Source organism: Penaeus monodon, chromosome 7, assembly GCF_015228065.2.
Source record: "Penaeus monodon isolate SGIC_2016 chromosome 7, NSTDA_Pmon_1, whole genome shotgun sequence".
Classification (NCBI taxonomy): domain Eukaryota; kingdom Metazoa; phylum Arthropoda; class Malacostraca; order Decapoda; family Penaeidae; genus Penaeus; species Penaeus monodon.
Genome location: NC_051392.1, coordinates 39,303,078 through 39,315,577, shown reverse-complemented (window position 1 = coordinate 39,315,577; position 12,500 = coordinate 39,303,078). Strand labels below are relative to the sequence as shown.

The 12,500-nt window shown below is 38.8% G+C and overlaps 2 protein-coding genes across 2 annotated transcripts in view; both read left to right on the top strand.

Moving 5' to 3' along the window:
• The first annotated feature begins 250 nt into the window (after window positions 1-250).
• Window positions 251-4,942, top strand: LOC119575642 (mediator of RNA polymerase II transcription subunit 15-like). The gene is made up of 6 exons (XM_037923272.1): window positions 251-379; window positions 753-870; window positions 958-1,047; window positions 1,896-2,035; window positions 2,320-2,607; window positions 4,017-4,942. Exons 1-6 carry the CDS (start codon window positions 251-253, stop codon window positions 4,191-4,193), a joined length of 942 nt encoding a protein of 313 aa, XP_037779200.1. The 3' UTR covers window positions 4,194-4,942.
• A 2,981-nt stretch (window positions 4,943-7,923) lies between these two features.
• The window catches only part of LOC119575641, a 27,271-nt gene continuing 22,694 nt past the window's right edge, over window positions 7,924-12,500 (top strand). The window contains exons 1-5 of the mRNA XM_037923271.1: window positions 7,924-7,971; window positions 8,312-8,580; window positions 8,716-8,874; window positions 9,043-9,286; window positions 11,915-12,136. Of these exons, the coding sequence (XP_037779199.1) occupies window positions 8,861-8,874; window positions 9,043-9,286; window positions 11,915-12,136 (480 nt within the window). The 5' untranslated portion in view covers window positions 7,924-7,971; window positions 8,312-8,580; window positions 8,716-8,860. The remainder of the gene's footprint in view (window positions 7,972-8,311; window positions 8,581-8,715; window positions 8,875-9,042; window positions 9,287-11,914; window positions 12,137-12,500) is intronic.

Genomic DNA, 12,500 nt, shown 5'->3' with positions numbered 1-12,500 from the left:
CTCTCTCTCTCTCTCTCTCTTTCTCTTTCTCTTTCTCTCTCAGTCTCTCACTCACTCTGTCTGTCTGTCTGTCTGTCTGTCTGTCTGAAATATAGTGTTGCCTTTGTATTTTGATATTCATGATGCTTGCATATCTAAAAAGTTAAATAATCCTCTCTCTCACTCACAATCAGTCGCCCTCATTAATTTATTTCCTCCATTTTGAACATGTATTCTTTTGGTCTTTGTTATTTATTATATTTGAAAGTTAATGTTCCTAAACCTCTCTGACCACAGGCTCACACTGAGAAGAGGAAAAGGAGGCACAAGTAATGGAGGAACAACAGCTTTTTGTAATTTCTCCCGATGGAGATGGAGAACTGACCTTGATGGATACAGAGTAAGTGTGTACTCTAATGCAATGGGGATCTCTCTCTCTCTCTCTCTAGGTTTTATTACCTTTTACACTGATCTTGTAATTTTCACTAATTTTCAAATGTAGCTGGAATGAGCTTAATTTAAGTCACTCCAATTTTTCTGAAATATTTGTTTAGTAGTTGGATGAATTAATTAAAAGAAAGTAGTTTAATAAATATGGATACACATCAGAATGTAACTTACCCCTAAATAACAAGTAAACTTTGTTGATAGTAAATTATCTTCTCATATAATAAACAAACAAAAGTTTACTCTTGTTTCCTTATACTACCATATATGTATTCTTGTGGTGATGAGAACACTACTCAATCATGAATCATCCCTTTGCATTTCAGAGGTGGCATTTTGGTGGAGCAAGGGACCTATTCCTTTACCATACCTTCAGGTGGTCAGCAACAGCAGCAACAGCCACAGCAGCCGCAGCAGCAAGTAGTCTATGCTCAGCCACAGCAGGTTAGTCTATCTGGAATAAAATCTTGCTTTTGCTTGTTTGTTATCCTCCTCGGAATGAGTAACTTGAAAAATCTTTTGTCTTGCCAGGTTGTGTATACAACACCACAGCAGCGAGTGGTATACTCACAACAGCAGCAGCAGCAGGTGTACCAGGTTGCGCCAACACATTCTCAGCAGGTACTGAAGGCTGTTAGGTTAACCTTGAGTTAAGTCCCTATTGCCCTACCAAGGAATATGTAAAAATGATGTATTAGTTTAGATACATTTCCCATAAATGAATTGTCATTGTAAACATCAAGGAATCAAAACATGCACTTGATATTAAGCAAAGGGATCCATGATAGGTTGCCATTTTAACCAAGAAAAATTCTACCCTGGCTAGGCGTTGACAAGCCTTGGATGATTTGGGGGAATAGGAATGGCCACACATGGCAAACTGTGATCATGATAGATAGGACTTTGGGGAGTGAGGGGAAATGCCTAAGCAACAAAGTTTCCAAAAGTAAAATGGGATCAGAAAAAGATTAACCCATTGGACTGAGATGTCATAGCCATCTTATCATGAAAAAATTGGTTGAAGGCTGGCTGTCAGGAATGTCTTGTCATGTTTGCAAGCTCCTGCATAATTTCCACAGGTTTAAGGGGGTGGGGCTTACCATCTGCCAACCATGCCTGGGAGAGGGCAGTGTCCAGGGAAGACACTTGTGTCCAAAGGCAGAAACACTTTTCATACTGCTGTTATCAGCAGTATAGGATGTTATGGAAAATTAAAAAAGGCAGTTATAAAGAGCTAATATAGATAACACAATATTACTTATTGTAACTGTTATTGCACACTGTGTACATTACATGAAAAGATTAATGTAAGTCTTGATTTGTATGGTTTTGTTTTATTTCTTATTTATTTATTGCTTAACACTTGTTTAAAAGGTATCAAAAGTTAAACAGTAATTCTCCAAAAAGACATAAATCAAACTACCGTATAAGGTCTATAATTATCGTACATGAGTGTTTTGTGTTAACAGGTTCTCATACAGCAACAGCAGATAGCACAACAGCAGCAGCAGCAGCAACAGCAACAACAGCAATTGCTACAACAGCAGCAGCAGCAACAACAGGTTCAGCACCATTACATTACACAACAAGGCCAAAGGGTTATCAGCAGGTAAATGGTCTCAGATTTTTTGTTTACTGATAGAAGTAAACATTTAGGTGAAATATATGCCTGAATGGGTAAACTTTATGCAGTTACGTAGGTTCACTTTAAGTAAGTTTATACTATGTATATGGCATTTGCAGAGTTATTGTTAAAATTATATATAGTATTCTTTGTAAGATAAAGTGTAATTTCTGACCAACTGTTCAGGAAGACTTGTGTATATATTGCCAGTGTATAAGGGATATGAAAAATAAGTAATGTGTTGTATTGTTTTCCTTGTATTTTGCCAGAACACAGTATGTTGCTCCAGAGCAGTTAAGACTCCAGCAGCAACAGCAGCAACAGGTACAGGTACAGCAACAGCAAGTACAAGTTCAGCAGCAGCAGCAAGTACAGGTGCAACAGCAGCACAACAGCAACAGGTGCAGGTTCAACAACAGCAAATGGCTCTGCAGACTCAGCCTCAGATAGTCCAGACTGGGACAGTTGGAACGGGTCAGCTGCAGCACCAACTTGTGCAACCACAACAGCTCCTCCAGTCAGCCCAACAACCCTCCCAGGTCACCTACCTGGAGCAGGTAATTTTGTTTCCTTTTTGAAATCTTTGGTCATGAGACATTCTTGTGTCTTTGTAGCGATTTCCCTGCAAATCTCTCTCTCTCTCTCTCTTCTCTTTCTTTCTTTCTTTCTTTCTTTCTTTCTTTCTCTCTCTCTTTCTCTCTCTTCTCTCTCTCTTCTCTTTTTTCCCCTCTCTCTCTCTCTCTCTCCTCTCTCTCTTCTCTTTTCCTCTTCTCTTTTTTCTCTCTCTCTCTCCTCTCCTCTTTTTTTTCTCTTCTCTCTCTTTTTTCTCTCTCTCTTTTTTTCTCTCTCTTTTTTTTCTTCTTTCTTTCTCTCTCTCTTTTTTGCTCTCTCTCTTTTCTTCTCTCTCTTTTGTTCCTCCTCTCCCCTTCTCTCTCCTCTCTCTTCTCTCTCTTCTCTTCTCCTCTCTCTCTCCCTTCTCCTCTCTCTCTCTCTCTCTCTCTCTTTTTTTTTCTCTTTTTTCTCTTTTTTCTCTCTTTTTTCTCTCTCTCTTTTTTCTTTCCTCTTTTTCTCTCCCCCTTCTCTTTTCTCTCTCTCTCTCTTCTCTCCTCTCCTCTCCTCTCTCCCCTCTCTCTCTCCCCTCTCCCTCTCTCTCTCCCCTCTCTCTCTCTCTCTTTTCTCTCCTCCTCCTCCTCCTCCTCCTCCTCCTCCTCCTCCTCCTCCTCATGAAAATAGCATTGCCTTTGAGTTTTTAATTTATAAGATAATGTTTACATATTTATAAATTTAAATCAACCTTTATTTTGCTAAGTTTACAGCATTGGGAACACTATTTGTATTGGTAAATATTGTTTTCCATTACATACATACACAATCTTGTAAGTCATAAATATGGTATTTCTCACTCCAAATTCAGAAAATGCAGCTCAACTAGTTCTCTTTACAACTAAAACTCTTGCATAATTCTAATGATTTACCCCCACATTCATTTAAGAGGGACTGAAGGGGGCCTTTGCTTTATAGAAAGAATAGTAATATCAAACTTTGAATAATCTGTTGGGTAATATGAGGGTACTTCATAATCTTAGAACTGCATGCTTACCATTAAGATTAAAAGTAGTTTATTCCACAAAAGGAAATTGTTTCCTTGCAGACAATCAAAGATGACAAAGGGTTGATGCACATAGTGCGTACCCCAATAAACATGAGCAACATGCACCCTCAGTCCCCAGCTCAGGTGGGTGGACAGTCTGCTCTGACCCAGTCCACACCATTGCTATCCCCTCACACACCTCAGCATGCTGCCCCCATGTTGCCTGGGCTGGGGATCCATGCTGGTACACCCCAGACTTCTCTAGCATTGCCCCGAGGTCAAGGCCCAAGACTTCAGCGTAATAACTTACGACCCGCTACCCCCACCCTCCACCAACAACCCCAGCAGCAAGATGAACAACAAGCCTCATTCCAGGAGCATTATCTAAAACAACTGGAGAACAAGATAACCACTCAGCAGAAGGGTGTTGGACGAGGCAAGGTAATCAGGCCCTCTGCAGAAAAACGCAAGATGCTCTCACAGCAACTTGGGAACCCACAACAACAACAACAACAACAGCAACAGAAACAGCAGGTGACATGCCTAGCTTAGAATGAGTCAGTGTGAGAAGGCCCCAACTTAGGGTTATCTCTGGTGGTTTTAGCATTTGTGTGCTTGTTGATCACACCACAGCAAAAAGCTTTAAAAACTGCTCTGATGGCCTATATTCTTCAAATATTTTATGTAATATGTTACTCTATGAGAGATCATGTTGGTTTATTAGGGACACTAGCTCTTGCATACAAAATTTGGGGTGAGAGAGAAAACTTTGCTGTGTAGGGTTCCCTTTCAAACAATGTTAACCAAAAGTCAAGTAAAAAAATGTTTGTTAAAGTTAGAAAGTTTTGCATATTTAGTCAAGCTTTTTAATGCTTTAGTGACAAAATCAGATCTGAATTGATGTCACATGCCTATTCTAAGTCTGTTATCAAGTTTTCAAATTTAGTTTTATTATAGTCTTTTGAAAATGGTCATTATCCTTTCATGGAACAAAATAATTATTTCATTCTGTATTACAAAAAATAAAGAAAATCTTTGAACAGTTAGTACAGCATGGTGTGCTTTAGAGGCTTGGCTAATTGCACTGCATTAGTCCTTAGATCTTGTGCATTCGTTCCCCCTTTTTGTTGGTGTTGGGATGATACTTAAATAGTGGAAAGGGCTTAGTAAAAACAAGAAAAAAAGAAACTGGGACTGATCCTGATTTATTGATCTGAGAATGGGGGATTGTTTTGGCTTCTTGGCTTATGTTTACTTCCAAGTATGTCTTTCATATCAAGAGACAGAATAATTGCAGTTAGTTCATGGAACAGGTATATATTGTTTGTTTCTGTTGTTTTTGTTTCTGTTTTGAAATGTGATATAGATAAGCTTAGAAGTAGCTGTTAAGCAAATTTACTTTTGAAGTTGAGTATTCTATGCAGTTTCATAGTTTCATTATTTGCTAAAAGAGAATTCTTTACTGACATCTGTCCAGATATCAGAGGGAATATTGGTAAGTCATTAGATGAACTTCTTGCCTTTTTATATTAGAATTTGGTTCTACTGTTATTTTATGAAATTTTACATGCCTATTGCCATTCATTTTAGCATCTTTATATTTCTGTTTTAGTGTATGCTTGTTTTTGTACGAATCATCAGTTATTTGTGATTTTGAATATTCTTCCTGTTCATGTACCCTTGTTTCAGTTATTCTCCTTAGTTTTCTCTTTACTAAGTGATCACAAGTGCATTTGCCCTGACACATCCCCCCCCCCTCCAGGCCATCAGTGAGTAGGGTTTCTGTGTTCACACTGAATACCCAAATTCATTGTTGGTTTTAAATTAGATGACTTGCCTTGTCAGAAAATACACTGTTTCTCTAAACTGGTAATATATTACTTTTTTTAAGCTTTCCATAAGAAAATAAAGGCCTCTCTCTCTCTCTCTCTCTCTCTCTCCTTCTCCCTCCCCTCTTCTCTCTCTCTTCTCTCTCTCTCTCTCTCTCCTCTCTCTCCTCTCTTCTCTCTCTTTTCTCTCTTTTGCTCTCTTCCTCTTTTTCTCTCTGTTTCTCTCTTCTCTTTTCCTCTCTCCCTTTCCTCTCTCTCTCTTTCTCTCTCTCTCTCTTTTTCTCTCTCTTCCCCCTCTTTCTCTCTCCTTCCTTTTCTCCTCTCTCTCTCTCTTTTCCCCTCTCTCTCTCCTTTTCTTTCTCCCCCTTTTTCTCCTCCTCTTCTTTTTCTCTCTCTCTCTTCTCTTTTTCTCTCTCTTTCTTCTTCTCTTTCCCCTCTCTCTTCCTCTCTCTTTTTCTCTCTCTCTCTCTTCTCTCTCTCTCTCTCTCTCTCTCTTTTCTCTCTCTCTTTTTCTCTCTCTCTCTCTCTTTCTCTCTCCTCTCCCCTCTCTTTTCTCTCTCTCCTCTCTCTCTTTTCTTCTCTCTCTTCCTTTTTTTTCCCCCCCCCCCCCCCCCCCCCCTTTTTTTTTTTTTCCCCCCCCCCCCCCCCCCCCCCTTTTTTTTTTTTTTTTTTTTTTTTTATTTTTTTTTTTTTTTTTCCCCCCTTTTTTCCCCCCCCCCCAAAAAAAAAAAATTTTTTCTCTTTTCCCTCCCCCCCCCCCCTTTTCCTCTCTCTTTCCTTTTTCCCCTCCCCCCTTTTCCCCCTTTTTCCCTCTTTTTTTTTTCCCCCCTTTTTTCCCCTTTTTTTCCCCCCCTTTCCCCCCTTTTTTTTTTTTTTTCCCTCCCCTCCCCCCTTTCCTCTCTTTTCTTTTTCCCCCTCCTTTCCCCTTTCCTCCTTTCCCCTTCCCCCCCTTCTTCCTCTCTCCCCTTTCTCTCTTCTCTCCTCTCCCCCTTCTCCCCCTTTTCCCTCTCTCTCTCTCTCTTCTCTCTCTCTTGTCTGTCCTTTCTTTTTTTTCCCCCTTTATAACACACCATAAAAACCACAATATAACACCACCATAAACCAGTAACAACTTTACAACCACACTATACAAAAAACCCCCAACACATAAAAACCCCAAAACACCACCCCAAATTATACACACAATTACACTACACATTTAAAAACCATGTACACAAAAAATGTACACATGTCCCCAAACACATAAATATCACATACCAAAACCAAAAACCACCAAAACACAAAAACCCCAAAACAAACAACAAAAAAACAACAAACCCCAACCCAATAAAACATTCCACAAAAAACACAAAACCACCACACACCACACACACACCACACACACACACAACACACACACACACAAAAAAACCCACACACACAACACCCCCACAACACAAAAAACCAACAAACCCACCAAAACACACACCCACATCCAACCCCAAACACCACCACATACACCCCCAAATCACCACCACAAAACACACACACAACACACAACTACACCCCCCCACAACAAAAACCCACACAAACATACACACACCCCCTACACCCAACCCACACCCCCACACACACAAAAAAAAACCCCCCCCACACCACCCAAAACCCACACACACACAAACACACAAAAACCCCCCCCAAAAAACACAACAACCAGATAAACCCCACCAACAAAACAACACACACAATAAAACCACACACAAAAAACCCCCAAACCACAGATCCCAAAACACCCCCCCCAAAACACACACAGATACACACACACCAAGAACCACACACCCCGATACCACACACACCTGATAAAAAAAACCCCATAACCACAAAAACCCCACCCCCCTAACAAAAAGGGGGGGGGAAACCCCCAAAACACACAAACCACACACACACAACACAAAACACACCCACACACACACACCCCCCCAAACCCACCCACCCCCCAAACACCCCCAAAATTTTTTTTTACTTTCAAAACCCTTTTTTGGGGGAAAGGAAAAAAAAATTCAAAATTAGTGTCTTGGGAATGTTAAGCTAAAATAAATTTAAAAATGTCTTTATTAAAACAAAGTTAAAAATTGTGCCCTTGGGAGGGGGACAAAATTATGTTGAGCTCACAGCTCCCAGTTAAGTCAGAAAGAGTAAAGAATTTTTTTTTGTATATTATGTACATGTATACACATGTACATATATATACTAATAAATACTCAATACATATACATACATTCATATACAGTTTCTAAGATTAAGGGCCTGTTTGCCGGCCAGGTCAGGCCATGGTCCAACGTGGGCCAGGTGTGGTTGGCCCAGTAAACCAGTCTCCCCAGGTTCAGCAGCAACAACAACAGCAGCAACAACAACAACAACAGCAACAAAAAACACAACAACAACAAAAACCCCAACAGTCAAAAGCACAGCAGCAACAGCAGCAACAACCACAACAGTCACAGCAACAGATATTGGTCCAGGTGGAGTACTTTTGGCTATAGTACAATGGGTAATGCTCTGCTTTTCATATCAGCTTAGAGAGATATTCTCCAGCTTACTGTTAATTGTTTGTACTCAGAATATGTTACATAGGATTTAAATTAACTTGATATACATTCATTTGTAACAGAGCAGACATAGCTAGTCACAGTGTCAGGCTCAGCAGGTATGAATAGGAACATAGAAAGTGTACCTCAAAATTCTCCCTTTTTTTACACTGTTGATATTTGATTTCACTTCTCTCCTTGTTTTCTCATTTTCCCATTTCATTATCAACAGAGGATGAGGAGTGGTTAAAGAAAACTTATTTGTTATTTGCAGAGCACAACCCCATCCAAGAAGCTGTCATTGTCTCAGTATAGACAGAGGAGGTCTCATGATCTTAGCAGAGAACTGCAGCAACAGCCACAACCGCAGCCACAGCCACAGCCACAGCCACAGCCACAGCCACAGCCACAGCCACAGCCACAGCCACAGCCACAGCTACACCAGCAACAGCAGCCACAGCAGCAGCAGCAACAGCAACAGCAACCACTACAAGCACAGAAACTACAGGTTCAGCAGGGAACCACAAATGATGAAGTGAGAATGTAAGTTACCTGCATAACAGTAAAATATAGTTAAGTTTGCCATGGTTAAAAGAGTGCTAACAATAGTATAAAAGTACAGCTAAACATCCTGTAAATATATAATCAGCCTTTAATCTGTAGTGATATTTTTTCCAGACCTCTGTCAACAAATAATACACTTAACGAGCAATACTATTATGTGCAGCGGGCAGATGGTAGTAGGATATTAGCAGTTGTGTCATTAAATCAGGGAGCTTCAAATACCACAGCACAACAGTCCTCTACAAGTACTGTCACAACAATGGCAGGTTCACAGTAAGTGTCTGTCAGAAAAATAGTTTTGTCATGACATGTTCTTAATTGTTATTTTAAGATTTGACTTGAGATTGCATGTAATAGGTAGTTTACAAGTCACTGCTTATGGAAGACTGATTTTGTAACTTGCTAGGATGCATGTAAGCAGTTGAATATGTTTCCCTCCAGAACGCCACACATGAGTTCAGCCACAGTCGGTGCCAACTCTGTGTCTAAGGCAAAGCCTGAGGAGGGACTGATTCTTAATAGCAGTACTGTAGCAAAGTCTACAAGTCTGCAAGTAGCCCCATCAAATTCTTCCAGAGTCGTTTCCCCCAGCATCCCTCCAGTGTCCATAGCTGCCAAAACACCTCCACTCCAGGAACAAACTGTCCACTCTACTGTTTCAGCTGAGCAGACGGACACAGAAGGGGTGAGTTGTGTTATTGGTATTTTTGATCTCTTTTGGTAAGAGGAAGAAGTGCAAAGAGTATTATCTTTTATTGTAAATCTTGCCTTTTTTCATTGATATATTATTTCTCTCTTTCCCTGTTTTGATGCTCTCTTCTTTTCACTTGCCTCACGGTATTCAGTAGCTTCATGAGAATGAGTGTTACTGCCATACATTGCAGTCAGATAATTTTCTTATATATGATGGAGATAAAAAAATTCTTAACATCAGACTTGCATTTTGACATCCGTCTCTGAGCTTGACGGAAGTTAGGTTGGGGTGTGTGCTTGTGTGTGAAAATTATTTATATCCAGTTTCAGGTACTTTTACAAATGTAGAATAACTCACTTTGATATAAACTCCCTTGAAAAAAAATTAGTGTAACAAAAATGTAACCCTGAACTGCCATTACATTGATTCAGGACTTTTTACATAATATTTTTCCATTTACACATGAATTTAAAGCTTTCCACGTGCATCCCATGCATGCAGAATGTCTCCCAGGCAAAGGTGGTAGTGCCTGCTTTTCATCTTGATCTTGTGCTACAGAGGATTATACAAAAAAGATTGTTTTAACTGAAAGATAAAATGAAAAGTTTGTGTAAAGATAATCTTTGATCACATTGTTTCTTTTTACATCATAGTAGTCACCTTTCATAATGATTATTTAAAATAAAACAATATGTTTCAGGGTGCTCAAGTGATTCCTTGGACCCCACTTCTTTGTTTACATGGGTGTCAAGCTTATTTACATGGGAGTGGTGGTTCTCTGCTGATATGATAGTGGTAGATCAGTTACATTCATGAATTTCATACAGTAACCAAAATGGGTTGAAAAAAAAATGCTAGTATAATAGGGTCTTTAAGGCCGCAGTGGCCGAGTGGTTAGAGCATCAGACTCAAGACTGCCACGACGGCAATCTGAGTTCGAGGGTTTGAGTCGCCGGCCAGCGCGTTGTTCCCTTGGGCAAGGAAATTCCCGATTGCCTACCTAGCCACTGAGTGGCCAAGCCAGCCCAAGTCAGTGACGGTCCCAGAACTGGGTAAATAGAGATGGTGACTCGATAAAAACACCGGGCGGAAGGCAACAGCAAACCACCGCTCTAAATTGCCAAGAAAATCATAGAAAATCTTTTTCAAGTGCCCTGCCCTACAAGGACAGGGCACTTGAAAAAATAATAAATAAAAAAAGGGCCTTTAAACATTGCTGAATAAAAGATAACATGTATTTTATAATTTTCAATTGAAATTGAACACAGGAAGACAGGAGTGTGTCACTACAACAGTTTCCTCCCATGTAAAGGATTTATAGAATAAAAAACAAATTAGAAAATTGAAATATTCATTTAACTTGAAGTGTGATAGAACTAATCTGATTTTGACATGCACTTCATATATCTGTGGTAAGGGATCTGTGATAATATATGGGTGGTCAAGTCTTTGTGTTTAAAAATGAACTAATGCTGCGTGTTTGTTAACGTTAGGGAAAGTACCACGTGTACACTAATCAGTCCTCTCAGAGGAGCCTCAAGGGAGAGTTGCTATGTTATCACCACATAGACTTGAGAATAACAAATATGTTTAGCCATTCACTTGAGTCTAAGTAATCAAGGGAATGTAAATATTTAACAATGAAGTCATTTTACTAATTATATAGACTATAGAAAAATGTAAAGACTTTATGAAATTACTATTTCTTATAGTACTTGCAGATTTGCACACATGTACTCATATTTACAGACATTTACTCACTTTTACACATCCATGTATATTGCACATATGTACATAAGTACAAGTATACATTTACATTAAAATACATGCATATATACACATAAGCAGAAGTTGTTGACTTGGTGGCTTTAGGGCAGGATTTGCCCTGTTCATGTGTTTCATTTGTTTGTATGACTCGGAAACGAATCATATCTTTGTGCAACAAATTGCATCTGAAAAAGGAATGGTAGTATTTTCTTTGGTAATTAGTTAATAAAGTTTTTTTTATTTTTTTTTCTATTTTTTATAAGTTTAAAAAAATTCCATAATGTTTAACCAATTCTGTAATGGTTATAACATTTATAATCAAAGTGTGGGTTTTGAATTTCCCATTTTTCTTTCTTTCTCTTGATCCCAATGAATTTTGAGGGTTATGAAGTAAAAAAATGAAGTAGGTAAAGTAGACTTTTGAAATTTATTCATTTATGCATTTTTCCCCCCTGAGGAAACTAAAGTAAATAAAGAAGAAAAAATCTATATAATTTTCTAGGGATTTTGGTAATCTAATTTTTTTTTTTTATTCCTTCGTTTATCATCATCTCAGAGAAGAGATCTTATCAGGAACCTACATAAAAAAATTTAATTGCGGCAGACATTTCCACCCATATGGGCACCCCAATAAATTTAGTCTGAAAAAATGCAGAATATTGCCCCCCTCCCTTCCTCACAGACTTGAATATTTTTTTTTAAAACATTTTTCAAATATTATTTATTATTATTTTTTTTTCTATGTATAATTTCTTTTTAATTTTACCCCCTCATCTCTGGAACAGTCCCTGTAGTAGCCAAGGAGTCTCTTTACATCATTTAGTCACTTACCATATACGCATATCTCTGCAGAGTGGAAAACGGCGGTTTATCAAGGGCCGTGTAGCAGTGTGTAGCAATTGTGGCATCCTGAGTGAAGACCTTCTAACGTGCCAAAGGTGTAATCACAGGACAGACACAGCACGCACCCTGGCTCAGTCGACCATCACCACCTCAGGGAAGAGCTCAACGGCTGATTCTACAGTGGTGGGAGGAAGGGGTGTTGGCTTCTCAAACATGCATATAATGAAGCAGGTAAATGTCTCTTTGGGTGTCCAATTTAGAGGTAAATGATTAACCTCTGAATTCTGGAATTAACCATTAAATTTCATCTTTTACCAGGGGCATATTTAGTGTTTATTGTTTGTAGAGCTTGATTTTGCTTTATGAAATAGTTGCTGCTTTATGAAATAGTTATCAAATAGTGGAGCATCAAAGTTGAAAAAGTTATGCCTTTGTATGCTGGAAATGGGGAAATTAAGAGCATGAAAAAAAAAATGCATATGTAATAAGATTTTTATTATTCTATTTATAGTAATAAATCTACTAAATCCTGCATGTATATGTATGTATAATACATAATAAAAAATAAAATATTATCTTGAGAAGCTCACAAGTG

Coding starts and splice junctions, on each gene's coding strand:
- LOC119575642 (XM_037923272.1), top strand. CDS start 251: ATGTTCCTAAACCTCTCTGACCACAGGCTCACACTGAGAAGAGGAAAA. Junction 380..752: donor CTGACCTTGATGGATACAGA/GTAAGTGTGTAC, acceptor TTTGCATTTCAG/AGGTGGCATTTTGGTGGAGC. Junction 2,036..2,319: donor GGCCAAAGGGTTATCAGCAG/GTAAATGGTCTC, acceptor GTATTTTGCCAG/AACACAGTATGTTGCTCCAG.